At 36.4% G+C, this 27,818-nt stretch overlaps 2 protein-coding genes, 1 long non-coding RNA gene and 1 other non-coding gene across 8 annotated transcripts in view; 2 read left to right on the plus strand and 2 right to left on the minus strand.

Moving 5' to 3' along the window:
- The first annotated feature begins 849 nt into the window (after positions 1-849).
- Positions 850-13,254, plus strand: LOC113691656 (polyubiquitin-like). 2 transcript variants are annotated; one of them, XM_072053195.1, is made up of 4 exons: positions 850-1,054; positions 1,582-2,541; positions 6,438-7,426; positions 11,994-13,254. In XM_072053195.1, exons 2-4 carry the CDS (start codon positions 1,582-1,584, stop codon positions 13,012-13,014), a joined length of 2,970 nt encoding a protein of 989 aa, XP_071909296.1. In that variant the 5' UTR covers positions 850-1,054; the 3' UTR covers positions 13,015-13,254. The 2 variants fall into 2 exon arrangements, with proteins under 2 accessions (XP_071909296.1, XP_027065703.1); XM_027209902.2 differs by lacking the exons at positions 850-1,054; positions 1,582-2,541; positions 11,994-13,254 and adding an exon at positions 5,658-5,818 and having other exon boundaries at positions 6,390-7,725.
- LOC113691658 (UDP-N-acetylglucosamine transferase subunit ALG14-like) overlaps positions 10,964-27,818 on the plus strand; it is a 56,886-nt gene continuing 40,031 nt past the window's right edge. The window contains exon 1 of one of the 4 annotated variants that reach the window (XM_072053197.1): positions 10,964-11,265. The gene's annotated coding sequence lies outside the window, so the exon portion shown is untranslated. The remainder of the gene's footprint in view (positions 11,266-27,818) is intronic. The other 3 variants (XM_072053198.1, XM_072053196.1, XM_027209906.2) reach the window with 3 other exon arrangements.
- On the minus strand, positions 22,522-25,152 carry LOC113719989 (uncharacterized). The gene is made up of 5 exons (XR_011815421.1): positions 24,803-25,152; positions 24,109-24,151; positions 23,915-24,002; positions 23,720-23,831; positions 22,522-23,285 (listed from the first exon to the last, which is right to left on the minus strand). It is a non-coding gene; the product is annotated as an uncharacterized lncRNA (long non-coding RNA).
- On the minus strand, positions 27,635-27,741 carry LOC113694433 (small nucleolar RNA R71). Its single transcript, XR_003449383.1, has one exon. It is a non-coding gene; the product is annotated as a small nucleolar RNA R71 (small nucleolar RNA).

A 27,818-nucleotide genomic window follows, 5' to 3' on the forward strand; every position in this document is an offset into this window, starting at 1 on the left:
AAGTCAAATCTCACTCTTTTAGTAGCAAAAATTAATATAAATTGGGTCAAATCCTACTTTTTTACGAAAAATAATGAATATAGTTTGTGTCATATACCGCTTTTTTAGGGGCAAAAATAAATATAGATTTGGTCATTTATTTAATTGCAAATGAGATCTAATCTTTTGTCTCTAAAAAAAAGTCATGTATGGATCACGCAATGAATTCATGATAAAAAATGGTTGAAAATTTAAGTTGGTGTCAAATTTTACCGAGTTAATTTTGTAAGAGATGTAAAGTTACTATTTTAAATATGAAGGACGAAAAATTTTATTTGACAAAATGTAAATAACGTTTTGAACGATTTTTTCTTAAAAAAATTACTATGTGTGTATATACAAGATAAGTTGAGTGAAATTTCGATGTGTTAATGAGTGACTATTAGACATCCGTTAAAAAAAAAATCCCAAACTAAAATTAACAGCTTAAAAGAGTGGACGTGAACTCTCGAATGATACTATTTATAATTCAGTTTGACCTGTCCTTTCTTCGTAACGTAAAAATAGGAATAGATATATGTATATATTTTTTACGTTTGACAAAAACAAAAAATTCCAGAATGACACTTATAACTCCTTGAGCAAACTACGATTATCTTTTCAGGTACCTTCGACCTTACATAAAAACGTTTTTGACTAAATTGGGTTGATAATGAAAGATGACTAAATTGGGTTGATATCTCAGAGGAGTCGGTCACCAATGACCTTACTTAAAAACGTTTTTGACTTAGAACAGTTTCGTTAAGGTACGTGACCTACATAATAAAATAATCATATATCACCAATTGCCGTTAACGGTAGGCATTGGTTTGGTAGACGTAAACGTCATTGGTGACCGACTCCTCAAGGAACTCCCGTTTCCCCTTCTAAGTCGGTCATCGCTCAGACTCTTCACGCTATAAATTTCCTCAACATCCCCTCTTTCTTTCATTCATCCTTTCTTGTTGTACTAGTCTTCTGAAATTCTCCCCAATTCTTCTATCAAAAGCGGCTTTCTATTTTCTATCCCAACAAGGTAATTGATCTGTCTTGGATAATCTTTAGTAATTCAAAGAGTAAATTGTTTAGTTCTAAAATCTATGTTTTGGGCGTTTGGCTTTGAGATTGGTGGTGAATTGGGATTAATCTTGTATTTTTTCTGACGTATCTGTTTGGGTTATTCTGAGATAATTTATTGGTTAATTTTTTCAATTAGTCCGGTTGGTTGATTTTGCTTTAGGGTTTTCGATTTTATTTTTTGGATTTTGATGATCTTGCCTATGGTTTTTATAATATTTGGAAATTGAATGATGCTTCTCTAGGGTCTTTAATAAATTCTCGATTTTGACAAGTTTGCTCTAGTGTCTTCGATCGCTGTCAGTCAAATAGTTGTTGGTTGTTTTTTTCTGCAGAAGGATTCCTTTTGCTATTGTTTTGTTTTTCCTAGCGATTTAAGCTGGTTTTGGAGTTTCAATTAGTAATAAACGGAGTTGATGTGTCAATTTTAGGTTGAGAAATTTGCAATTTAACACAGCTGATTTTCGTTCTTTGTTTATTGAGCAGATGCAAATCTTCGTGAAAACCCTCACCGGGAAGACCATCACTCTTGAAGTTGAAAGCTCTGACACAATTGATAATGTGAAAGCCAAGATTCAGGACAAGGAGGGCATCCCTCCGGACCAGCAAAGGCTGATATTTGCCGGAAAACAGCTGGAGGATGGACGCACCCTTGCCGACTACAACATTCAGAAGGAATCCACCCTTCACTTGGTTCTGCGCCTGAGGGGAGGCATGCAGATCTTTGTAAAGACCCTTACCGGAAAAACAATTACCCTCGAAGTTGAAAGCTCTGATACAATTGATAATGTCAAGGCAAAGATTCAGGACAAAGAGGGCATTCCCCCAGACCAGCAGAGGTTGATTTTTGCTGGAAAACAACTTGAAGATGGCCGCACCCTTGCTGATTATAACATTCAGAAGGAGTCGACCCTTCACTTGGTGCTTAGGTTGAGGGGAGGGATGCAGATCTTTGTGAAGACCCTCACGGGAAAGACTATCACTTTGGAGGTTGAGAGCTCAGATACAATCGACAACGTGAAAGCTAAGATCCAGGATAAGGAGGGAATCCCTCCGGATCAGCAGAGGCTGATCTTTGCTGGCAAGCAGCTTGAAGATGGCAGGACTCTTGCTGACTATAATATTCAGAAAGAGTCAACTCTTCATTTAGTGCTGAGATTGAGGGGTGGAATGCAGATTTTTGTCAAGACGTTGACAGGGAAGACCATAACTCTTGAGGTGGAGAGTTCAGATACTATAGATAATGTGAAGGCAAAAATTCAGGACAAGGAGGGCATACCACCAGACCAGCAAAGGTTGATCTTTGCTGGTAAGCAGCTTGAGGATGGCCGCACGCTTGCAGATTACAACATCCAGAAGGAATCAACGCTCCATTTGGTTCTCAGGTTGAGGGGGGGAATGCAAGTTTTTGTTAAGACTCTGACTGGAAAGACCATCACTTTGGAGGTGGAGAGCTCAGATACGATTGATAACGTCAAAGCTAAGATCCAGGACAAGGAGGGGATCCCACCTGACCAGCAGAGATTGATCTTTGCTGGTAAACAGTTGGAAGATGGAAGGACTTTGGCAGATTATAACATCCAGAAAGAGTCCACCCTTCACCTTGTCCTGCGTCTGCGTGGTGGTTTCTGAATGCTGCATCTATATGCAGTTGAAGGCTGTCTCTTGAAGATGGCAGTATTTTGTGTTGTCTGCTTGACTTCTGTTGGTGTTCAAGCCATGGGTCCTAATAACTTCTCAAGCGTTTTTTAAATGTATAGTTTAGGGATTTGGTGGTGGTGTTCCATGTTTGTGATGGGAATTAATGGTGGTGTTATTTGATTTGTTAATAAAGTTCAGAAGTTTTCAATATTCGCGCGCCCTGGAAATTTTTGGTCATTTGAAGTTTTTTGTTTTTTCCATTCAATTACTACCTTGTATGCTTCGAGATGTGACAAGAAAATTTGAGAAAAACCACAGCCTACTTTTGATTGCTATATTAGCGCTCTCATCGCCTTGATTGCACTTGCTTAATAGTGTTCTCTCATCGCCTTTGATTGTGCTTCCTAATGAGATTTAATTTCAGTGTTTTGATGTATGATAGTTCGAGCTTGGAATTTTGGTCATTTGAAGTTTTTGTTTTTCCCATTCATTACCATCGATATGCTCGACAAGAAATGCAAGTTGGCTCTTGATTGATATTAGCATTCTCTCATTGCCTTGATTGTGCTCGCTTATGAGATGTGATTTCAGCGTTTGGTGTATGATAGTTCGGTTTATTGGTGAGTTGTGATCCTTTTGGCAGTGTTGTTTAGACTTTAGAGATGTCTAATGGTAGATTACTTGCAAGTAATCTGCAAAATTAGTTCCTTTGGGATTCTGCTTAGTAGAACTATAGGTTGATTTTGTTCGTCTATAACCAATAATTGCACTTTGGTTTGCTTTACCACGAGTTAAACGCTTTATACCTGTGAACTAAACAAACCGAACCTCAAGCTTAGCCTTGAGGAGAAGTTAGATTATCATCAGCTTCCTTTTACAAGAGTACAGTTACAAAGGATCTCAAAGATGGACATCTTGTATTCGTCTGAGGACTTGGACAAGTTGACCATAGTATACCGTTTGATCCAGTTGAGATTACCAGGTTGAAGAAGTGGTCGATACAAAAGCTTTTCTTCTTCCTTCTTCCTTCTTCAGAAGTGGTTAAACAGAGTATTCTATTCTCTGGATACAGACGATAGATTTACGCGCTTTTTAAAGGCAGACCTCCTGGTTTACAAGCACTAATTTTCTGATCTTAAACTTTTTTTTTTTTAAAAAAAAAAGAGCTTCTGTTTGAACTAAATCATGGGCCAAATGCCCAAAATTAAAGGAATAAAAGGTGCTGCTGGGAAGCGTTCTTTATTTGGAGTGCACCTAGGACGGAGTCCAAGCTCAGACTATTGTCCCTTCTAAACCTATCACAATGATTCATACTATTGGTATTTCCTACACAAAAGGAACACACTTGAAACAAGTTAGCTAGTGCAATGATACGTCTTCCACCAATGTAACCATATTGGAATCATTTCCGGCTCCCGATCTTATCAAAGCAATAAGACGTTTGTTCATACTCGAAATTTTGATCCGTTACCATCTCATCTCTCTTGCTTTCATCAAGGCCAATCTCACAGCTTCAGCTTCATCTTGAGTCTCCAGTTGTGAGCTTCTCTCCACCAGAGCCCATTCAGCTCTGAGTAGATCTCCATTTAGCTTAGCTACAATACCAATTCCTAGCTTGTGGCCCTCTTTTAGATCTTTTTGTAGCTATCTGGAGTTCCACTTGCTCCCCTTCCCCACTTCCTTCCACCCGTACCTTTGCATCTGCTTCACTTGTTTCTAGTGTGCTTTTGGATTCCTCTCCTTTGCCAGCATCCTCATACTCCAACCATTCTGTGCCAGCTTTTTGAACTATTCTTATCCCTTCTGGATTACTTGGTGCCGTTCGTAGTCGCAGGCTCGCAGCAGCAAATATTACTGATGAAAATGTTATCAATTCTTAAGGGCCCTGAACTTTTAATTGAGATTTTTATTTAGTCCTCAAACTACCAAAAGCTCAACTAAGAATGACTTCAGGGGTCACGAAAAAAAAGAGTAATTCTAGAGGGTAGAAACTAGTCTAGCTCAATTGAGCTATTCACGAGTTTACTTGGTCAAAATTCAAACTCAATATTTTTTGAGCTCAAGTTGATAAATGCAAACTCAAATTCGAGCAACTCTAATAGTTCGATGGGTTTTAGTTCGAACCTAATACTTGAGATTCGAAAGCTTGTTGAATTAATTTAACTTCAAATACATATCTAGTTTGAGATGTCTACATATATCATTGAATTAATATAGTTCGAAAGCTCGTAAATTGAACTTTTGTTAGTTTGAGATGCCTACTAATCCCTTGCGTAAAACTTTATAAAATTCTAATTTACGTCGCTTAAGCTCGATTGAGATCAAGTTGGAGCAAGGTAGTATAAACTTGAGAACAGTTTTTAAGAATTCAATAAGAGCTAGCGCTCGAATTTCAACTCGAATATTTTTTCTATAATTCGATTACTTATTACATGAGTCACTTTGATCTAGGGAATTTCATTAAAGGGTCTAGTTCACGTTTCGACTGAAATCCTCTATCTTATAACATCGTATATAGTACTATATGCTAATAAATTTGGCTAAAAACCTAAAGGTAATGTACCATGGTCGCAAAAAGATTAAACCGCTTAAAATTCCTTATAAAATGAAAAAAAAAATCAAGATGATTTTTATTGGTTGATACAATGATGACACAAAGTCCTTACATATTTTGAAGGATAGGAAACAAAACATAAACTCGCTTTCAATTATAATTATCAATGCTTATTATTAACTAGTTAATGCAGTCCTTTCTACCACAGTGTGTTCTGCGTTCTTATGCATAAAGTTTTATTGAAAATTCCCGCATTAAAAGATTTTAGTATATTAAAAAAAAGGGAAGTCCGATTCTTACCGTGTAGGCGACCTTACGTGATTGGTACTTAGACGTCATTGATGACCAACGCATCCAAGGAATCCGTTTCTTCTTGAGCCGGTCATCGGTCACCCAATACTACTATATAAGTATCCCATCACCCTGTCGTTCATACTGCTACATTCAACGTCATCTGCATCTCCTCTTCTGAAAAACTCTCTCAAATTCTTCGATCAAAAGCCTTCCTTCGTTGTTTAGTCTCTCAAGGTAATTGGTTCTTCTTCTTCGATTATTTGCCTTCTTTCTTATGTGAAATTGTTTTATTGATTGTGTATGGTGCTTCGATGATTCTGAATATATTTCTGGTATATTATTAACCTGGGGCTTCGTCGGAGTTGGAATTGTAATTGGAATTAATCTTTTGCTTTATATCTGAAAACAGCTATTTTGATTGCTCTGGTTGAAGGAGAAAATTTTCCCCTTTTACATTTTGAATCTGTCTATACTCTAGGATTGTTTTGGTGATTTACTAGTTTGTTGATTTGCAGAATTTAATAAAAGTTGAAAGCCCTTTTTGGATAAACAACGGTTGATTGAGCTTTCGGCCTTTTAATTAGGGTTGAGGAATTTAATTAAGTTCACTTTTAGATGAGGATTAATCCTCTGGTGTTGTATTCGTTCTAGCAATTTACGTTCTTGAGGTACTTTTTATCTACTTTGATACGTCCTCTTTTTAACCTTCTGTGTGGTTGTTGTTGTTGCAATTTTGGCTTGAGGATTTATTTCACATAATCAGATCTGATTAGGGTTGGATTTGTGCTTTCTCTGATCTTTACAGATGCAAATCTTTGTGAAAACACTCACCGGGAAGACCATCACTCTTGAGGTTGAAAGCTCTGACACAATTGATAATGTTAAAGCCAAGATCCAAGACAAGGAGGGCATCCCTCCAGACCAGCAGAGGCTGATTTTCGCTGGAAAACAGCTCGAGGATGGACGCACCCTTGCTGACTACAACATCCAGAAGGAATCCACCCTTCACTTGGTTCTGCGCTTGAGGGGAGGCATGCAAATATTTGTCAAGACGCTTACCGGAAAAACAATTACCCTTGAAGTGGAAAGCTCTGACACAATTGATAATGTCAAGGCTAAGATTCAGGACAAAGAGGGTATTCCTCCGGACCAGCAAAGGTTGATTTTTGCTGGAAAACAACTTGAAGATGGACGTACCCTTGCTGATTATAACATTCAGAAAGAGTCGACCCTTCACTTGGTGCTCAGGTTGAGGGGAGGAATGCAAATCTTCGTGAAGACACTCACCGGAAAGACTATAACCTTGGAGGTTGAGAGCTCGGATACAATTGACAATGTTAAGGCTAAGATACAGGACAAGGAGGGAATTCCTCCGGATCAGCAGAGGTTGATTTTTGCCGGTAAGCAGCTTGAGGATGGCAGGACTCTTGCTGACTACAATATTCAGAAAGAGTCCACCCTTCATTTGGTACTCAGGTTAAGGGGTGGAATGCAGATTTTTGTTAAGGCTTTGACAGGGAAGACCATTACTCTTGAGGTGGAAAGTTCAGATACAATTGATAATGTGAAGGCAAAAATACAGGACAAAGAGGGCATTCCCCCAGACCAGCAAAGGTTGATCTTTGCAGGTAAGCAGCTTGAGGATGGGCGCACACTTGCGGATTACAACATTCAGAAGGAGTCAACCCTTCATCTCGTGCTCAGGTTGCGAGGAGGAATGCAAATTTTTGTTAAGACTCTGACTGGAAAAACCATCACATTGGAGGTGGAGAGCTCGGACACCATTGATAATGTGAAGGCTAAGATCCAGGACAAGGAGGGGATCCCACCAGACCAGCAGAGGTTGATATTTGCTGGGAAACAATTGGAAGATGGAAGGACTTTGGCCGATTACAACATCCAGAAAGAGTCCACCCTTCACCTTGTTCTGCGTCTGCGTGGTGGCTTCTAAATGCTCCATCTGTTTCAGCCCGCTTGGCTGACTTGTGTTTGGTGTTTATGCCTTGGGCCAATGGCTTCTTAAAAAGTTTTTAATTTAGTATTGTTCCAGGGTTTGCTGGTGGTGTTATTCCATGTATGTATGTAACGGGAAGTGATGCCAGTGTTGTTTGTTTTGTTAATAAAATTTAGAATTTTCTAAATATTCTTACCCTGGATTTCTGTTTTGTTTTAAGTATTTCCCTTGCATTACGACCTGTGCTTAGCATTTTTCACAGTTTGACATGACTGAATATACGAGTTTCTTGAGAGCAATCCACCACATGCCTGACTCAAGCTCATTGTTCATCGCTATTAATATGTTGACTTCAGTTGATTGGTGGGTTCTGATCGTTTTTCATTATAAAGGACTTTCTGGTTTCATTAGTGGATCAGGGTTTAAAGCATACTGTCCTCAATATTCTTCTAAAAAGGGTTCAGTTAGGGGAGGCTGTCATAGATGTCCATCCTTAAAATTTTCTCAAAACTTAAAAGTAGTTGATCCTAATAGACTGTTTAATTAACATGTAAATCTTTCAGTTGAGCAACCCTGGTTCAGAACATTGTTAAGTGGTTGAAACGTGAAAAGGCAATAGGATAGTCAAGAAGTGGTTGATAACTAGTGATCTTTTTTTTTTTTTTCTTTAATAATCTTCAACCTTATTTATTTATTTGTTTATTTTGGTTTGAAGTTTTGAAAAGCTTTTGGTGAAACTCTAAATCATGGGCGCAATTGAAGAATAAAGGTCGGTGGACAAAGAGCATTAAACCATTGAAGTTCCTTGAAAATTGAAGAACAAGATGCTCTTATCCACTAACATAGTTATGGTGTAAAATTTATACATATTTGCAAGAAAAATAAGAAAAAAAAGACACCACCACTTGATTCGAGTTATCAAAAGTATAATGAATTACCGAATTAAGTTTTTGTCATACATGATGGATATTGTTTGTCATGCATTAAGTTTTCTGTGATATTTTACACGCAAGTCATTCGTCAACATACGTGTTTTCGTAGAAGGGTATGAGTGAAACGCTCAAGAGTATTACTAATTAAATTAGTGGGCATTAAAAGATCAAGGGGCAAACACACAAGGAGATTCACAATCAAGAGGCCAAATTAGGGATTTTGACAAAAAGTTAACATCTTTTTTAAATTTTAATACGATTTACCCCGTGATTAAAAAAAACAGAATATACAAATATGGACAAATCATGACATTTTCGAGTGGAAGACATAAGAATTTCCTAAAATTAAGGGACCATCTTTTAGTTTGTTTGAAAAATATCCACCTGCCAAAAGAATTGAAAAATTAAGAGTGTGTTTGAATTGCATTTTCCGTCATTTTTCATGGAAAAATTACTGTAACGATTTGATATATGTGAGGGAAAAAGGTGATAGGGAAATGTGATCACGGAAAACGACAATATTTTCCGACAGAAACAAATAATCCAAACACACCCTAAGATAGTTTCAATCGAGAGGAATCTCTAAAATCGAGTAAAAGAAATTTCTAAATGAGGTGGATCATCTTTTAATTTTTTTTTTCATAAGGAATTCACGTACCAAAAAGTAACGGAAAATCACCATATGTTCTAAGCCATGGAGAGATCTTGAAATTTAAGGAGGATGTTCATTTGTTGGGAAAAAGTTAAAGGCAATTGATCCTTATTATTATTAATTTTTTGACAAAAACTTTTGTAGGCTCGATTGACAGCCATTTGGCTGTAGATCGAGTGGTACACTCTACACAAATTGCCACGTAATAAATATTCAAAATTTCACAATTTTTATTCTTGGCTTATCCATAACCTTTCTCACCAATCTCTATATTCTTGGTTTTTTTTTCCAATGCAAACACAATTTTCCAATGCAAACATTTCTTCCTGCTTTCTTCCGCAAATTGCATCTCGCTTTGTATCATCTCCAAATCGAATTTTTTTTTTTTTTTAAAAAAAAAAGAAAAAAATTCCAAACCCCTAATCAAATTGATACTTGACTTTTCTTTTGATTTATGGTCAGATTTGTTTTAATTGGGTTTTCTTCAAAATAAATCGAAATCCTAACCGTAGGTGCTACGAGAAAGAAGGAAAGAAGACACGAGGAAAACAAAGGCGGTGACTGTAGGTTTGATGGTTTCAGTGGATCTAAGAGTGCAGATTTTGGGGTTGGAAAGGAAAATGGGTTTCTGAACAAAAGGGGCAATACGAATGGCTGTTCATATTCCTTGCAGATGCTGCTTCCTACACCGAAAGATGGTGATGGCGGTACCGTGGTAATAAGGAAATTGAGAGAGATGAGTAAGAATCTGACGGCTGTGAGTCATCTGACAGGTTGCTTGAACCATATCACCAAGTAGCACCGCTAAAATATATAGGAGTCCAAACTTTGGCAAAAGGAGGTGGTCAGCTGCAAAGGCTGATTTAACAAGGGGCGGGGCCATTGCAAGAATATATTTTTGTGCAGATGACGTGGCAAATCTCATACCTCTATGTCTACAGGTGGATGGCGGATCGGAAATGGGGCAGGAGCAAGAACAACCGTTCCTTGCAGTTGAGTTGACGGGAATGATTTGATCAAAAAATTTTATGCGATTCAAATCACATTTTATAACTCGATTTTTAGATCGTGTGTGAGACTTACAAAAATTTGTTTTAATGTCGTGTGCAAAAAAATTTATATTGTGTGCAATCAAAATTATACACAGTAAAAAAAACACATAATCGATCGAAACGATTGTACCTGTAACCGTCTGTGCTCCTGTTCACTCAAGTTTTTGCCTTTTTTTTTTCCCCGCTGACTTGTCCTTTTCTTGAGCGTGTTGGGCTCTTGTTTCCGACTTTTCTGGTATAATAATAATCCTTTTTCTTGTATTTGTTTATTTTGTTAGGAAAATTTTATAACAAGCATCCTCACTCACTCAAGAAAAGAACAAGTTAGAGGAAAAAAAAAGAAAGGACCAATTGCCTTATAATAAGCATCCCCGCTCACTCAAGAAAAGAACAAGTTGGAGGAAAAAAGAGAAAGGACCACTTGCATTATAATAAGCATCCTCACTCACACAAGAAAAGAACAAGTTAGAGGAAAAAAGAGAAAGGACCAGTTGCCTTAACCCTTTCCCAACAAAATAAACAAATAAGAAAAAGGATTATTATACTAGAAAGGTTGGAAACAAGACAACGGTCTTGTTTGGCAAGTAAATTTTTAGTCAAATTGATTTGTTACAAGTATTTTAATAATTTTATTTACAGTAATTTTAAAAAATTTTAAAATTTTAAAATTATATACTTTAAAATATTTAAAAATTTATATACTTTAAATTTTTTTTAATAATTTTTACAATAAATTATAATAAAATTTTAAATAAATACATAACAAAATTCACTTGACAAATGGGGCAAGAGTCCCGCTCGTTCAAGAAAAGGACTAAAGAAAAGAGGTGGAAAAAGTGGGCTGCCTTAACCGCGTCGGCTGGGTAAGGGTAAGGCAGGCAACTAACAAATTGGCACGCAGCCATCATGACTGACCCAACGCCTCACAGGAACCTGTTCCGTCTGGAGTCGGTCATCGCTCCTATAAATAACCCCGGATAATCCTTTTGCTTTATCATTCACATCTTCATTATATAATCTACATCTCTTCCTCTAAAACTCTCATCAAATCTCCTATCGAAAGCCGCCTTCCTTCTGTTTCCTCTCGCAAGGTATTTGCTTTTTCATCGATTGTCTTGCTTGCTTCTCGGTTATGTGAATTTTTGTTGATTATGTATATGATGCTTGACTTTTAGATGGATGGTGAATTAAGGTTGCGGCTGGAGTTGGAATTTAAATTAAACTTTCGTTATATTTGACGGATCTGTTCTGATTTGATTTGATTTGATTTGATTACTCTGGTTGAACGAGAAAATTTTCCCCTTCAATCTTTTGGTTTTGTCTGATTTGTTTATTTTGCTGTGAGTTTTTGTTGATTATTAGTAAATTAAGCTGTAAGCCTTTCTTTTTTCCCTATAGAGGATAGGAAAAGGTGGAATTGGTCGATTTTTTTTTTTTGCCTTGTTTATTAGGGTTCAGGAATTTGATTGAAACCGCTTCTTATGTTAAGAATTAACTCTTTGATTTTGTAGTTGCTATGCAGATGTTGGGTTGGGGTATTTGAGTGAACCATAATACCTATTATTTGACCCCCTAGTTGGTTTTGAATTTGGTTCTTCAAGTGATTTCTTTCTTTTTATGCATTTGTTGGTTGAAGAATATCTCATAATCAAATCTGATTAGGTTTGGGTTTGTGCTTATTTTAATTCTGACAGATGCAAATCTTCGTGAAAACCCTTACCGGGAAGACCATCACTCTTGAAGTTGAAAGCTCCGACACAATTGATAATGTGAAAGCCAAGATTCAGGACAAGGAGGGCATCCCTCCGGACCAGCAAAGGCTGATATTTGCTGGAAAACAGCTGGAGGATGGACGCACCCTTGCCGACTACAACATTCAGAAGGAATCCACCCTTCATTTGGTTCTGCGCCTGAGGGGAGGGATGCAGATCTTTGTAAAGACCCTTACCGGAAAAACAATTACCCTCGAAGTTGAAAGCTCTGATACAATTGATAATGTCAAGGCTAAGATTCAGGACAAAGAGGGTATTCCCCCAGACCAGCAGAGGTTGATTTTTGCTGGAAAACAACTTGAAGATGGCCGCACCCTTGCTGATTATAACATTCAGAAGGAGTCGACCCTTCACTTGGTGCTTAGGCTGAGGGGAGGGATGCAAATTTTCGTGAAGACCCTCACTGGAAAGACTATCACTTTGGAGGTTGAGAGCTCAGATACAATCGACAACGTGAAAGCTAAGATCCAGGATAAGGAGGGAATCCCTCCGGATCAGCAGAGGCTGATCTTTGCTGGCAAGCAGCTTGAAGATGGCAGGACTCTTGCTGACTATAATATTCAGAAAGAGTCAACTCTTCATTTAGTGCTGAGATTGAGGGGTGGAATGCAGATTTTTGTCAAGACTTTGACAGGGAAGACCATAACTCTTGAGGTGGAGAGTTCAGATACTATAGATAATGTGAAGGCAAAAATTCAGGACAAGGAGGGCATCCCACCAGACCAGCAAAGGTTGATCTTTGCTGGTAAGCAGCTTGAGGATGGCCGGACCCTTGCAGATTACAACATCCAGAAGGAATCAACCCTTCATCTGGTGCTCAGGTTGCGAGGAGGAATGCAAATTTTTGTCAAGACTCTGACTGGAAAGACCATCACTTTGGAGGTGGAGAGCTCAGATACGATTGATAACGTCAAGGCTAAGATCCAGGACAAGGAGGGGATCCCACCTGACCAGCAGAGATTGATCTTTGCTGGTAAACAGTTGGAAGATGGAAGGACTTTGGCAGATTATAACATCCAGAAAGAGTCCACCCTTCACCTTGTCCTGCGTCTGCGTGGTGGTTTCTGAGTGCTGCATCTATATGCAGTTGAAGGCTGTCTCTTGAAGTTGGTAGTCTTTTGTGTTTGTCTGCTTGATTTCTGTCCGTGTCCAAGCCATGGGCCCTAATAGCTTCCTAAGTGTGTTTTTTTTCAAATGTATAGTTTGGGGATTTGGTGGTGGTGTTCCATGTTTGTGATGGGAATTAATGGCGGTGTTATTTGATAAGTTAATAAAGTTCCGAAGTTTTCAATATTTACACCCTGGAAATTTTGGCCTTTTGAAGTTTTTTGTTTTTTTCCATTGAATTACTACCTTATATGCTTCGAGATGTGACAAGAAATGATAGTTTTCTTGAGAAAAACCATAGCCTACTCTTGATTGCTATTGGCGTTCTCTCATTGCCCTGATTGTGCTTCCTTATGAGATGTAATTTCAGTGTCTTAGTGTATGATAGTTCGACCTTGGAATTTTGGTCTTTTGAAGTTTCGTTTTTTCCATTCATACCGCCTATATGCTCGACAAGAAATGCAAGTTGGCTTGATAGGAAAAAAAGGGCCTACTTTTAATCGATATTAGCATTCTCTCATTGCCTTGATTGTGCTCGCTTGTGAGATGTAATTTCTACTTTGGTGCACGATAGTTAAGTTATGCTATAGATGTTATGCACGTATCAGGTTAGATCCCGTCTTCCTTTGGCCTTTTTAGTATTAGAAAACAATAAACAGTATTCGTCGAAATAATTTTGTGAGTTCAAAAATTTATTGTGATTTTAACAACTTCTGAAATTAATGTATGATTGAAGAAATGTTAGTTAATTATGCACATGTAGGTGATTCCACATGTAGTTAAAAAAAAAAAAAAAATCCTGCAACAAACTTTTGTTTTAGTCCTATTTATGCTTTCTTTTTCATTCCTGAACATGGTTGTCTACTTGTTTAATTCTTGTTTTAAGATCGTAGTTTTCAATTTGTTTTATGGGTCAATTAATTTTCTTTCTTGATTCGAATGGCATGGTTTTGATTATAATTGGTGCATTACATCATATGTATAATTCGATAATTTCATGCAATTAGCCTTTGAATTAGTTATTCATACAAAAAACCACCACATATAAACTCATATGTATTCATTCCAAATGTGTCAGCTTTACAATTCTTAGCTATGTTTTGATCCACAATATTATTAGAAAGTCTTTCAACATACTAGATGCAGTCCAGTTAAAGAAACAGTTAAGAACTATTTTAAATAAAAGTCAAACCATAAAGGAGTATTTCGTTTAATAGGTTCGGCTAACGAGTGTTCTAGGATGCGTTATTGGTTAAAAAGGCGTCGGTTGTTAATATTTTAGCAAAAGTGTAATTATTTCGGAAGAGTGACTGTGTGTATTCATATTGTAAATTCGGTGCAAGTTAAGTGTTTTAATGAGTTTCGGCACTCCTTAAAAAGTCCTTAACACATTAATTCTTGAGAGTGCAAATCCCTTTAAATTATCGGAAAAAAAAAAAGAAAAAAACAAAGCCTGGCAAGAAACAAAAAAGTCTTCAACGTGTTTAAGCACCGCAGAAGAGTCTTCTAAGAAATTTTGCACAAGAATTGCAGTGAACTTGACTCTCAAATGTGAAATCAAATCAAGGCCAGAAAGAACACGTTACAAGTCTTCCTTGGTCCCCCTAAGACGCAGATTGGAAAGACCTTGACTTAGACTTTAAATGCAGATCTTTAAACTCACGCTACCTCAAAAGGATTTAACGGGAATTAGCTGAAATATCAATGTCGTTGTTACTTAAGCAGAAGAGTCTTCCAATTGCATCTCAGATGCTTTTGATGTCCCAAGGTGCATCAGTTGACAACTAGTACTCTTCTTTACTGATCAGCCGGTGGACCCATAAGTTTTTGGCTGTATTAATGGACAAGTTTTGCTCTGACTTCTTCTTCTATTTTATTAATTCCCGCACCACTTGTACAATTTTAATACTAGACCATAGAGGCGCTCTTCCTATAAATAACCCTTCATTGAGCAGCCATTGTTATAGTTGGCATTCACATCTTCATTATGAATCCGCAAATCTTCATTCACATCGCTCACATCTTTCACATCGGTCACATCGTCATTCACACCGGTCACGTCGTCAAATCTTCATTCACATGGAGACGGGGCAGGGATGGTCATCAGAATTTGAGCAGAGCAGGGGCAGGAACCGTTCCTAAACAGTTTATGATCAGGATTTAATTCAAATAAATTATACGATTCATATCATTTCTTATATTTTATTTTTAACAACGTATGTGAGGTACACAAAAATTCAGGTTTCTGAATGCTGCATCTATATGCAGTTGACGGCTGTCTCTCGAAGTTGGTAGTCTTTTGTGTTTTTGTTCGTGTCCAAGCCATGGGCCCTAATAGCTTCTTCTTAAGTGTGTTTTTCTTTAAATGTATAGTTTAGGGATTTGGTGGTGGTGTTCCATGTTTGTGAAGGGAATTGATGGCGGTGTTATTTGATAAGTTAATAAAGTTCAGAAGTTTTCAATAGTTGCACCCTAGAAATTTTGGTCTTTTGAAGTTTTTTGTTTTTTTTTTCTATTCAATTATTAACCTTATATGCATCGAGATGTGACAAGAAAATGATATTGTTCTTGAGAAAAACCATAGCCTACTCTTGATTGCTATTGGCGTTCTCTCATTGCCTTGATTGTGCTTCCTTATGAGATGTAATTTCAGTGTTCTGGTGTATGATGGTTCGACCTTGGAATTTTGGTCTTTAGAAGTTTTTGTTTTTTCCATTCATTACCACCTATATGCTCGAGAAGAAATGCAAGTTGGCTTGAGCAAAAAAACACAGCCTACTCTCGGTCGATATTAGCATTCTCTCATTGCCTTGATTGTGCTCGCTTGTGAGATGTAATTTCTACTTTGGCGCACGATAGTTAAGTTATGCTATAGCGGGTCTTGTGCTCTCCGCAACATGTCTTGAATCACAAATTTGAACCACACTCTAGGAATTAAAATAATTTCTTCTTTTTTTTCTTTTAATTTATCTAATTTTTAATATTCATTTTTAAGATTTAAAATAATCATTGATTCAAAATTATTTATGAAAGCAAAGATATGGTTTTTATAAAATAATAAGCAAAAACTTTTTTCTATTTTTTTGGATTGCTTCAGGGTTAATAAAATAAAAATATGTTCTTTTTTTAATGCAACATGGCCTCAATAAGGGCATTTTCGGCATTAAGGGGGTTTTTGTTAAATGTTTGATCATTCAAAGGGTGAGACCGCTATTTGGACAAATTACAGGGATTGATTGGTAATATGATCAAACCTCAGGGGAGGTAAATGTAATTAACCCTATTAGTAATTATGGATTCGAAATATATTATATAACAATGTAGAAGTTATAGATAAATATGGCACTGTTTTCTTTTTCCCATCTATTGGATATATTGTTAAAGGTAAAGTTAGGAGGAGGTCCTAAAAGTGACAAAATATTAAGTGCTAACTTTGCTATAATAAGGATATATGCCTTGCTCTCTTTTGGTGTAGATTTTGTAAATGTCAATTTTGGAAAGTAATTACATACAATAATCAGCTATCTGAAAAAGTTACCCTTTGATAGATTTTGGATTTTACAAATGGGAACGTTACAAAAAAAAAAATTTGGTAATGGCACTCCACTTTTTGTTAATGATACTCTCATTATCATTTTTATCATATAATTATTATTTATTAGAATATATGATTAAAAAAGTGTCATTAATAAAAAATGAAGTGCAATTATCATTTAAAAAAGTCATTATTCAAAATCAAAATTTAACATGATCAACTGAGAAAGCCGATAAAAAAAAATAGTGCAGTGTCTATGGTTAATCTTCACCTCCTTTAGGGCTGGGCTAATGCAGCTTCGCCTTTCTAACTTTAGGTCCACTGGACCGAGCCTTAATTGATCACTCGCATGAATTGAGACCTCAATTTTTTTAATCATCGTCACTTTATCTATACTATCATACTCTAACCTAATATAATAGGAAGGTCTAACTGGACCTACGAGAGACAGATGAAAACTAAACTACCATCACTTTAATCTAATCTAAGAGGAAGGTCTGACTGGGCTTAAGAGGAACTGATGGGGACTGAACCATTATTAGACTTGACGTGGAAGGCTCAACTGGGGCTACGAGAGACTGATGAGAACTGAACTACTATCAGACCAGATGGATACACTATGTATTTGTATGGATCTCTTGAGGAAATCACATATTGTAACAATTGATGGGAGGCAAGGTTAGAACTTTGAACTCTTGGCATCTCACCCCATCAAGCGTTAAAGTCTTGGTGGTGGCCAATAGCTCAAAGATTGTTGGTTTGGCGTCAAGTTTAGACTCGATTGTAATGTCAACTGAGTTTGGACTGCACCAAGCTCAACCAACTTATTGCTCAGTTAAGAAATTATGATCTATTTTTTATTTTCTTTGTAGAATATAAATCAGATACTAGGGCTTTGCAACAGCTCAGGAAAAATCAATGGTCATTTTACGTGATCATTTCCTCAATTTATATCCCATCATAATAATGGTGCTTTTAAATGATTAAAATTGTAATTAGGGTTATAACATTTTGTCCTCTTGAACTTACAGGTTGTCACACGTTGTCATCTTGAATAAAAAAAAAAAAACTTTGCACCCTTACCCTAGTAAATAATAGGCCCTCAAAACATGTGAAAATTTTTCTTTTAGTTTTGCTCCTAGTATTATTCACACTTTGTTCCTTTCAGCCAAAAAAAAATATACACTTTACTTTAATAATTATCAACTCTATATATAATATATTGAACTATTAAGAAAGTTATAGTATAATTTTAATATTTACAACTAACATTGTGAGAATCCGAAAATTTTCTTATTTTCTAGCCATTATTTTAATTCCATGCATACATTTTCTATACTTTCCTTTATTATATTAATTTTCTAGCTATTATTATAAGGGAATTAAGTTTTTAAAACATTTTTTCGGTATAAGTTAGTTCATGTGACATTAGTTGTGTATATTAGATGTGGGACCTGCTAGTGCGTTAAGTGCGATAAGTTTTGACGACTAAGTTAAGTTTTGTATAACGGGTTTATTTTACAAGGTGTTAGGAAATAATTAGAGGTTAGGTAGATAGATTAACCATTGGGAAACAAGAGGATAGGATTAAACCTTAAATGCGCCACGTGTCGCGGTACCATTCGAAATTGGATTTTGACTAACCTTTCTTACCTTACTAAACACCAATTTTGACCAAGCTTTCCTCACTTTTCACCCCTTCTTGGCCGAAACTTTGAGAGAAGAAAAGAGAGAAGACTTCATCTTGTATCTTCAATTTCTTGCTTCAATCTTGTGTTTCAATCAACCAAATTGCAAACTACTCCATAAAAGTTGTTCACTAAGGAGATTCCAAGGTGTTGGTGGAGTGATTTTGGAAGGGAAAGCACCAAGCTTCTATCTTTCTTGGAGGAACAAGGTAACCTTGGCTAGAATTTTCTCTCTACTTTAATTAATTGTCAATTAGTGGTTTAGAGTTGTGAGTTTTGTAGTTTTATGGGAAAATTTCATGGAGAAAGTGGTGACTTGGAAAATTTCAGATTTTTGGTGAATTTTCTGGTCTAATTTGATGCTTGAGCAATTGTCATGGAATGATAGCTTTGTTATGTGTAAAATGAAGCTTTTATATGCTAGTTTTGGTTGCTTACAGAAAATTCCAGCTTGTGTGGTTAAATTTCAGCTTTAGGGTTTCAATTTGGGACTTTATTGTGGTTGGTTTTGGAGCTATCAATTGGCTCAAATTGAAGGGTATTGTGGCCCTAATTAGGTGTGTTTTATCACTTATGTGTTGTGTGTGCAATTGTGGTTGATTTGAATAGAGATTGATGATGGATTGTAGGGTGGAAAGTAGAGGAATTTAAAGGGAAATGCTGTCCAATTTTTGGGGCAACTTGATTCCTTCAACTTTGGTTGATTTGGTGATAAACTTGCTTAAGATGCTTGGTATATCTATAAGTTTTACTTAGGTGTTGAATTTTGGTTGATAAATTTATATATACTCTTGTGTTTATGATGTAGTTGTAGCTTGTGTTGTGAAATTGTTGTAAATTTGGTGAATTTCCGCTTGTAGAAGAAAGTATAGCTCTTATTCAGAAAATTCCAGCCTTGAGTTAGGGATTTGAGTTGATTATTGAGTGGTTAACTGGGTATTGCTTTAATGATAACTTAGATGTTGGTTTATGATGTGTTTTCTTGATTTGGTGTATCGAAACCAGAAAAAAAAAAAGGGTTTGTCAAACCTGTAACTTTGACTTCGTTTTTCACTTTGATCTGTATCAAATCAGCGGTTGGCCAAAATACGAAAATTTTAGCCCTGTGTTTCAGCTTTCCAACGCATCTGAAAATGCTTTAATCGAAATTTTGTAGCCTGAGTTATTGCCATTTGAATCCAATTCTGATCAACAGACTGACAATGAAATTCTGGTTCTGTAATATGCAAATTCGATCTGGATCAACTATAAACTGGATTGAATTGTCTTCATGAAAGTTGTAACCCTTTGTTTTAGCTTCGAAACGCTACCTAGTATACCTTGATCCGATAACCACAACCCAGTTATGGTCGAAACCGTGCAATCCGTTTTCATACGGTTTTCATTTTTGCGCACGCGCATACGTTTCTTTGCCATTTTTGCCGTTTTGGCTGTTTTAGTCCTTATTTCCATTGTGATGGTTGTTTGATTGATAGTTAAGTATATCTTCTATCACAGGCAGTGACGACCCGGACGGAGTCGGTGGACCCGTATAAATTGTCTTGATTTGCATGCTAACTATTTTGGGTGAGTAATTGGGTTTGTTTATGTAATAAATTGTCAAAGTGTTTTGTTTATGTTAAATGGATACTTAGACGAGGGTGTACTTTATCTCACTCGACCTAATCCCATTCTCTGTTCTTGATTTAATATGTGAGGATACATGCCTTGTGGCGAGTTGAACCCCTTGTGCTGTGTGCTGTTGGGGTGATTACACGACTTGAGTATTTTGTTGAGTACTTTGTTAAGAGATTGGATATCTCAGGGTTAGGTTCCAACCCGATTCCAAGGGTAAACGGATTATTTGAACCAGCCGGGGGTTGGTCGAAATCACTTCTATGCTAACCTTGGGATTTTGTTTTTTGTTAAAACAAAGTGGTTTTGCTTTTGCTCGAACTGCTGTGTGCTGATGACTGGCCAGCGGGAGTTGATAAAGTGAACGAGAAAAATAAGTACTCATAATAAGATCTACTTATTAATGAAACAGGGCATTATGACCACATTGTCTCAACATTAATAATGTGCCACAAAGCATAGAAGTTTGTCTATATGCCCAATATCAGAATAACTAAACCAAAGAGATCCATGTAAGAATGCACTAAATTACCCAAGGCACAAATTCCAAGTGATATTATAATGAATGCTACAATTAGAAAGAAAATTGCACACGACAACTTCAAGAATTGTCTAATGAGACAAAAGAGAAAGTAGACCACTCATTTCAGTCATCTTCCTCCATGATAATGGCTCCAAACAAACAGTGAGTACATCTGTCACTGACCTGGAACCAGACTTGCTTTGGAAAGGTCTACATTTACTATATCCATTCCCGAAAGATAAACTAATTTCTTACCTCCGTTCCTTGTCCTTAATTTTCTCTGATCTATCATTTAGAACTAATTTGGATTTGATTTTAGCCATTGGTTAAAATCGAAAGAGTCAAACATCCAAGAGTCATTCAGACACATGCAATCAGAAAGTAGACTGAAGAACTCCAAGTTATCATGATTCATGTATATTTGTGATGAAGGCTTGCAAGGATCTTTCTGATCAAGCTTATTTGAGTTTTTTCAATAAACTTCTCATTTGCAGGGGTAAAGACTTTTAACACACTAACTAAATCACTAAAATAACCAAACTGGAAGTGTAGAAATCCAAAAGTACCCTGAAAATGTAATATATTCCATTTCAAGAAATCTAAGATATTTGATTTGCAATATAAGACTTTTCAAAGTACACAACTCCCCCAAATTAACTTTTTATGCCATTTTGGCAATTGTATATATTCCATCTCAAGAAAGTGGGTATACTAGTAATAAAGAAAAAGAAATAGCTTGACTTGAAAGTGAAGTTATTTAAAAGAATAAGTAATTAATCATGTAAGTAGAAGGGACAAAACAAGAGTGGGGCTGCATGAGACCAACCAAGTTCCCTCCATTCCAAGTAAATAGGTTAATATCCAGATAAAACTTGAGAAACTAGACTCCACAACTACTCATCAGCATGAGCTACACATCATTCTCCCCCATCACCACAGTACGACCACCCAGAAGCAAAAAGTTCAGCTTTTCACCCCATATGGATGTTTACAGCTGGTTAAGTGCAGTTCCCAGGCATGCAGTTCTATTCTCCATATAAATGATAAAAAGGATACTGCTAATCTAGTAAATAAATGGTGTAGGCAGCGTCCACCTTTACATAAGAATGCCCTAGCCACGTATTAACATCAAGACAAAATGATCATGTTACATATGTATACTAATAATTGTCAGCTCTCACTTGGTGACTATAGAACCATTTGTATAATTCTGAGTAAAAAAATTCTTTCTTCAGTAAGCTAACAGCATATTTAACCATCTCGCTTTTTCTTATCCATGTTCGTCCTTTTGTAGTTTTAAGGTGACTGAGAAGACAAAAGGTCAGATGCCTGAAGAATCTAACATGTGGATTGTCAATTGAGAGTAATAGAGGTCTAAGAAGAAGATCAATCTCTCATTTATTTCTTCTAAAGATGCACTTCCTTTTTTATGTAGGTTCCCAAAAAAAGAATCCCTAAAGTTTAATCTCCACTTTCTAAATTTTTTGACACAATACAGTATGATGAAAGAAATACTGGTGAACTAACATATCAATGGAAAACCTATTCAACTTCATCCAATGGGTGATGGTGACTGTAACATGCTTTATCACAATGATCATTCTCCAAATATGGCCCCGCATTTAGATTTTTGAGTTTTTCATTTGATGTGTAACCCTGACTACCATATTTCGTTTCTTCGTTTAAATACAGTGCTTATGTCAAAAGGAATTGCAGCTAAGTGCTAACAGCAAAACTTACCCGTTTCTTATTCTTGTTTGCTCTAATGCGGCACCCTCCACAAAATCGCTATCAACGTCTTTTATTATGTTAACAAGTCATCTTCCCATTTTTCTTACTAAAGCATATTCTTCTACATCCCCCTAGGTCTTGTGATAAAGTGACAAAGATTGGAGGTGAAATCATGAGTCAGAGATTCAACCTCCTAGTATTCACTTTAATTCTCTGTAGCCGAGTTCTAAAGTGGATTCAACATCTCGCTCAAGTAAACTTGAAGAATGTTCTCCTCAACCATTTCAGGAGCAAGTACAATTCATGAAATGACAAAGTCATCCAAACTCATCAAAGCTCTCAAACTTTTAAGACAATAGTAAATTAGTGTCTATATTCTCCTTAGAGTAACCTTCAAAATGTTCTCCTCAACCATTTCCGGAGCACGTATTATTGGTAAAATATCTAAAGCATCTGAGGTCATAAAAGTTCTTAAACGTTGAAGATGGTGCTTGGCACATGCACTATAAAACTACTCTACCTACTCTGCAGGACAAATGCTAACTTAACCTTATCCATATTAGAAATCGGATCTACTTTTAACCAGCAGAACAATTGCACCAAGTGCCAAACTGCAATTGGACTTCCCCAAGTTGATATGCCAAATATGACAACTGAAGGCTCTGAACTTCCTATAGACAACCTTAGCCTCCTTTTGCTTGCCAATTCTCATTGAACTAACCAATCTACGACATGGCAAGACTGAAGAGTTCAAAGACCTATCAATTAAAATTGCTGATCAATCCACTTATGAATAAGCTAACTGCAAGAAAATCCAAATAGGAGACTACAGAGTTTACCTGGTGAAAGGTAAGAATGCCTGTATCTGCTTGATTACAAAATAAGCCTAGAGAAAGCCATCAAAACTATTGCTTGTTCTGCACGTCTTAAGCTGTGCCAGAATGATGAATATAAAACCTTTTATGGCATCTATGAACAGCAGTCAACGAACATAAATTAGTATTAAATGACTATCCAAATACTTCACAAAAAGATAATCTTGAACGTGCAAACTAAGTTGTCATGGAGATAGAAGGCTATACTTTACCATCTTGTATATTCCAACTTGATAGAGATAAATGGAGCTAAGTCCCAAAAGTCCCTGAAAAGTAGCATGTACAAAATAATGCAAGAGTACTAGAAAAATTATCGATTCAGAACAGAAAATTAAATAAAATAAAAAAGGAGGTTGTAAAACTCCCTAGAGATGATGTGTACTGTTCTATATGTAAGATGAAAAGGCCATTCAGATAAAACGTGTAAGATTCATGTCAAGCGTAACTTTGTCTGAGCTCCGCACGAATTGTTCAGAAGTATTTCAAATCAGGGAAGTAGTGAGGAAAAATATTAAAAACACTTGCCAAATGGAAGAAAAAAAACAATTAAAAGAAAGCTAACACTTGTTTTTAGGGCAATGAAATTCTTCAGGACTTTGCTTCAAATTCCAACGTCAAGCTGAATCTCAAAACCTTACCGTATAACATGAATGAGTAAATTTCTCAAGAAATAATAAGCAGTGTAGGAATATAGTGTTACCTCACTTAGATTGTAACATACAATCAGCATCCTTTAGTGCTCAAACAAGATGTGTTATACGATATTGGAACTTGGCATTTTCTGCATTTAGCTGCTTTAGCTCTTTCTGAGACTAAAAGGGATATAAAACAAGACCGGGTTACTCTTTTAGCTTTATTTAACATGCAAAAATTAGAAAAACTGCACAAAGCACACCTTTTCTCTTTCTAAAGCTTGTTCTGCTTTCACATTTTCTAGCTTTGACTAAGCTCACGAACCTTATTCAATTCCTCATTCCCAGCATCTGAAGAAGCATATCCACATGAAGAAAAGGTTAAGGATGAGTTAATTAGTAGATGTCAGAAAATTCAAAATGAAATCCGTTGAAATGCATTGATGGTTAAACCTACTTCTGTCACTAGCAGTAGCAGCTTCAAGTCTTTCCAATCGAGCCTACATGACAAAGATGGAAATTTCAATAAGTAAAACCCCTATCGTCAACAAAAACGAGGAAAGATCTCCCAAACTGTCATTTGATTAACATATTACCCCTAAAAGCTTAGTGCACGCTACAATTATTAATAAAGCAAAGCGTAAAAAGTAGTATTCGAATACAAGAAAATAGTATTCTACAATTCTGTAACTTCATTTACATGCCAAACACAAAAGCATCCACTACACAAGGGTGTGTTTGATTCCTCAAAGAGAGTTGAATTGTATACCATAGGATTTAAGTAAAATTTCTATAGACAAGTCCAATTCTAGTGCAACTCCAATTCTCACAAGGAACCAAACAAAAACATCAAACAGAAGAATCCGAAGCTCCCAATTTAGATTCCTGAACTAATTTAATATCTGATTCATGTATTTATAATTCGTAAACATGATTGATGCATCAGTAAAAGAAACGTCAAAATAAATTCATCAAACTAGTCTAAGAACTCCTGGTAAAGCCCTTCAATAATTGGATTAAAGCATGAGAATTGATACAAGAAAAATTAAAGCATAACATATCAATGACAAGTAATTAAAAAAAAAAAGAGAAAAGCACCAAGATTTAGACCCATAATGTGGGAGTTAACGAGCTAAAAAGAGATCAGAAACCTCAGCCTCAGAAGCTCGCTGGTGAAAGGATTTGCAGATTTCGGGCAGATTGTTTTCTGCCATTGGAGTAGATGAAGGCAGCTGCCGGCGTGCCAAGAGACAAAAGTGTAGCAAAAGTGGCTAACAGTGTTAACACGAAAATACAAATAAATTGAACAAGCTTGAGTCGTGTTCGAACACTGTCCTAAGAAACTATTTCAGGGGTATTGAAATATTTCCCCAGGATTAAACAAGCCTTCCTCTTCACTTTTCAAGAGAGAATTTGAACCAGCTAATTTTTAGTCCAGCAATAAGAGAGAGAGAGAGAGAGAAGAGAGAGCAGAGAGTAGAAGTGAGAATTAGAATGTGTGTCGTGCATTTCGAATGAATTTGCCCAAGGCCTCTATTTATAGCCTTTGTAATGATTTTAAACGTTAGTAAATGATAGATATTATCTCTTTGTTTGTTTAGAAAAATTGGGACACGAGCTATTTCAAATCCTTTGGAAATAGTCAAACAAACTTCAAGGAACGTTACAAGCTTTAAACATCAGAGCCTCCGGAAAGAGTCAAACAAACCAATTCCAAACTTTAACTTTGTTTGATCGAAAGCTGTGGGATAACATAATGCTCCACGTTTCTATTTAAACCCATGTGCATGCCAACAACTTTTTCTTATCCAATAGAAACAACCTGATAGAGTTTGAAATTGTCAAAGCATGACCATGAGTGATAGGTTGCAATTTTACTATTTAATTTATTATTAATTTCCCCCGTTACCTGATCTGATATGGATTAATTATTAGATTCTACTTATTTTTCGTAATTTGCATTTATTTCAGGGAGTAGAACGAAAATATAATAACAGGTGCCAATTTGACAGAAAAGAAATCCAGAAAATAGAGCTTATCCCAGGGGCATTTTTGAAAAAGAAGATGTCACGCCCATTTTGATAATTTCTGCAAAGGAATGACGGACGAAGGGCTTCTTCTCCCTGGTGAGCCGCCGCACAAAGGAGGGCCATTAGAGAGGAATTGGGGAGAGTAGCAGGGGATTTTTATCTCTTTTAGTTTAGTGTTCCTTTGTTTTTTTCTTGCTCACGAATGTCAGGGCTGCTTAGTAGATTAGCTTGACTTTTCTTTTTGATTCTTTAGTAGCTCTTTGCTCGGCATAAATGCCAGGGCCACTGGAAGCAATTGAATGATTCCTTGTAGCTTTTCTTTTAACTTTTCCGCTTGGTTCTTGAGTAGTTTTTCCTTCTTTGCATGTCAGACGAATTGAAACAATCAATTGCCTCTGTAGCTTGTTTTTCTTCATGAATGGAACGAATTGAGTTTTCTCAAATCTTGGACACGATGGCCGCAGCTTCCTCTTCAATTTTGCGTGGGCTCTATGCACCAAGAATGAACTAATTTCCTTTGTCTAGTCAAGGGACAACGGATGCTTTGGGTCATCTAAAATTGTGAGGTCGATTTAATTTTGTCCTTTTCTTTATTTATTGGTATTCACATATTCCTTTATTACAGTACTTATAATTATTTAATTAATTGATTGTCGTAAATCCGAATAATTAGTTAATTTGATAATCTATTGTCAATTAGGGTATTAAATCCGTAATTGTTTAATTGCCTTGAAATAGTGACAACTGGCATGATTAGATTTGTGTCAGGGGGATATGCGGGCTAATCTGAAATAACCCTGGTAGTGCGTTATTTGATTAGAATAGGGTTTCTCTAATACGTAAGGCAATTGGAGAATTAAATCTTATGGGCGTACTTAGGATTATTTCTCAATTAGAGTAGTGATTAACAGGCGTACCTTAATTACCGGCACAGTAAGGAGGGGTTGACTGTTACGCTTGTTTGGCAGTTATAACCTATTTATTGGTAAATAATTGGAATTGACTTTGCATCGATGATCAATTAGGTGAACCATTGCTGAAATTATTCCTTGACTAGATCCTTAATTATTACTCATTTGATTTAGTAATTTGTTATTTAATTTGTAGTAGTTTATTAGGTTTTATTTGAATTTCTTTAATTGTTACCCCTGATATAAAAACACTCCCCTTGTCACTGTGAATTTGAAAAGAAACAATTACTCCCAATCCCTGTGGATTCGACCCTGCTTACCACTATCTACAGAAATTAACTTTAGTTAAGCAGGTTTTTATTATTGCATAGGCCGACAACCTGTCAATTTTTGGCACCGTTGCCGGGGACTGGCGTTATTATTTGCTTCTTTTTAAATTCATTTTTTGCTCTAATTTTCTGGTATTTTTCTAGTGTATGCCTCGATATTCTCGTACAGGTGATTTGATTTTTGATCCTGAAGTAGAGAAGATCACGCGTAGAACAAGAAAGGAAACCAGACAGTTCAGAGAGGAGCAATCCAGTATTGCATCTCAGAAACCTGAGCCAGGAGTTGAACCAACGGATTCGTTTGGTGACACTTCAAGTGACTCTGATCAAGAGGAAATTGCTATAGCTAATGCACGGACATTAAGGGAGTTGGCTGCTTCTGATTTAAATCAGCAGCCTTTATGCATTACTTTCCCCACTTTAAATGATAACACTCCATTTGAATTAAAATCTGGTCTAATTCATCTTCTACCATCTTTTTATGGTTTACCAGGTGAGGAGCCTTATAAGCATTTGCAAGAGTTTGATGTCGTGTGCAACAGTATGAAGTCCCGGGCATTACAGAAGAGCAAATAAAAATTAGGGCATTCCCCTTTTTCTTGAAAGATTCTGCAAAGGACTGGCTGTACTACTTGCCACCAGGTAGCATCACCACATGGGACCAATTAAAGAAAAAATTTTTAGATAAATATTTTCCTGCGTCCAGGACTGCAAGTCTAAGGAAAGAAATTTGCGGGATCAAACAGCATCCAGGGGAGTCGCTCTATGAGTACTGGGAGCGATTCAAGAAATTGTGCATCAAATGCCCCCAGCACCAAATAAGTGAGTAGTTGCTCATACAGTATTTTTATGAGGGGCTACTCTTCAGAGAAAGGAGTATCATTGATGCTGCGAGTG

Source organism: Coffea arabica, chromosome 6c, assembly GCF_036785885.1.
Source record: "Coffea arabica cultivar ET-39 chromosome 6c, Coffea Arabica ET-39 HiFi, whole genome shotgun sequence".
Classification (NCBI taxonomy): domain Eukaryota; kingdom Viridiplantae; phylum Streptophyta; class Magnoliopsida; order Gentianales; family Rubiaceae; genus Coffea; species Coffea arabica.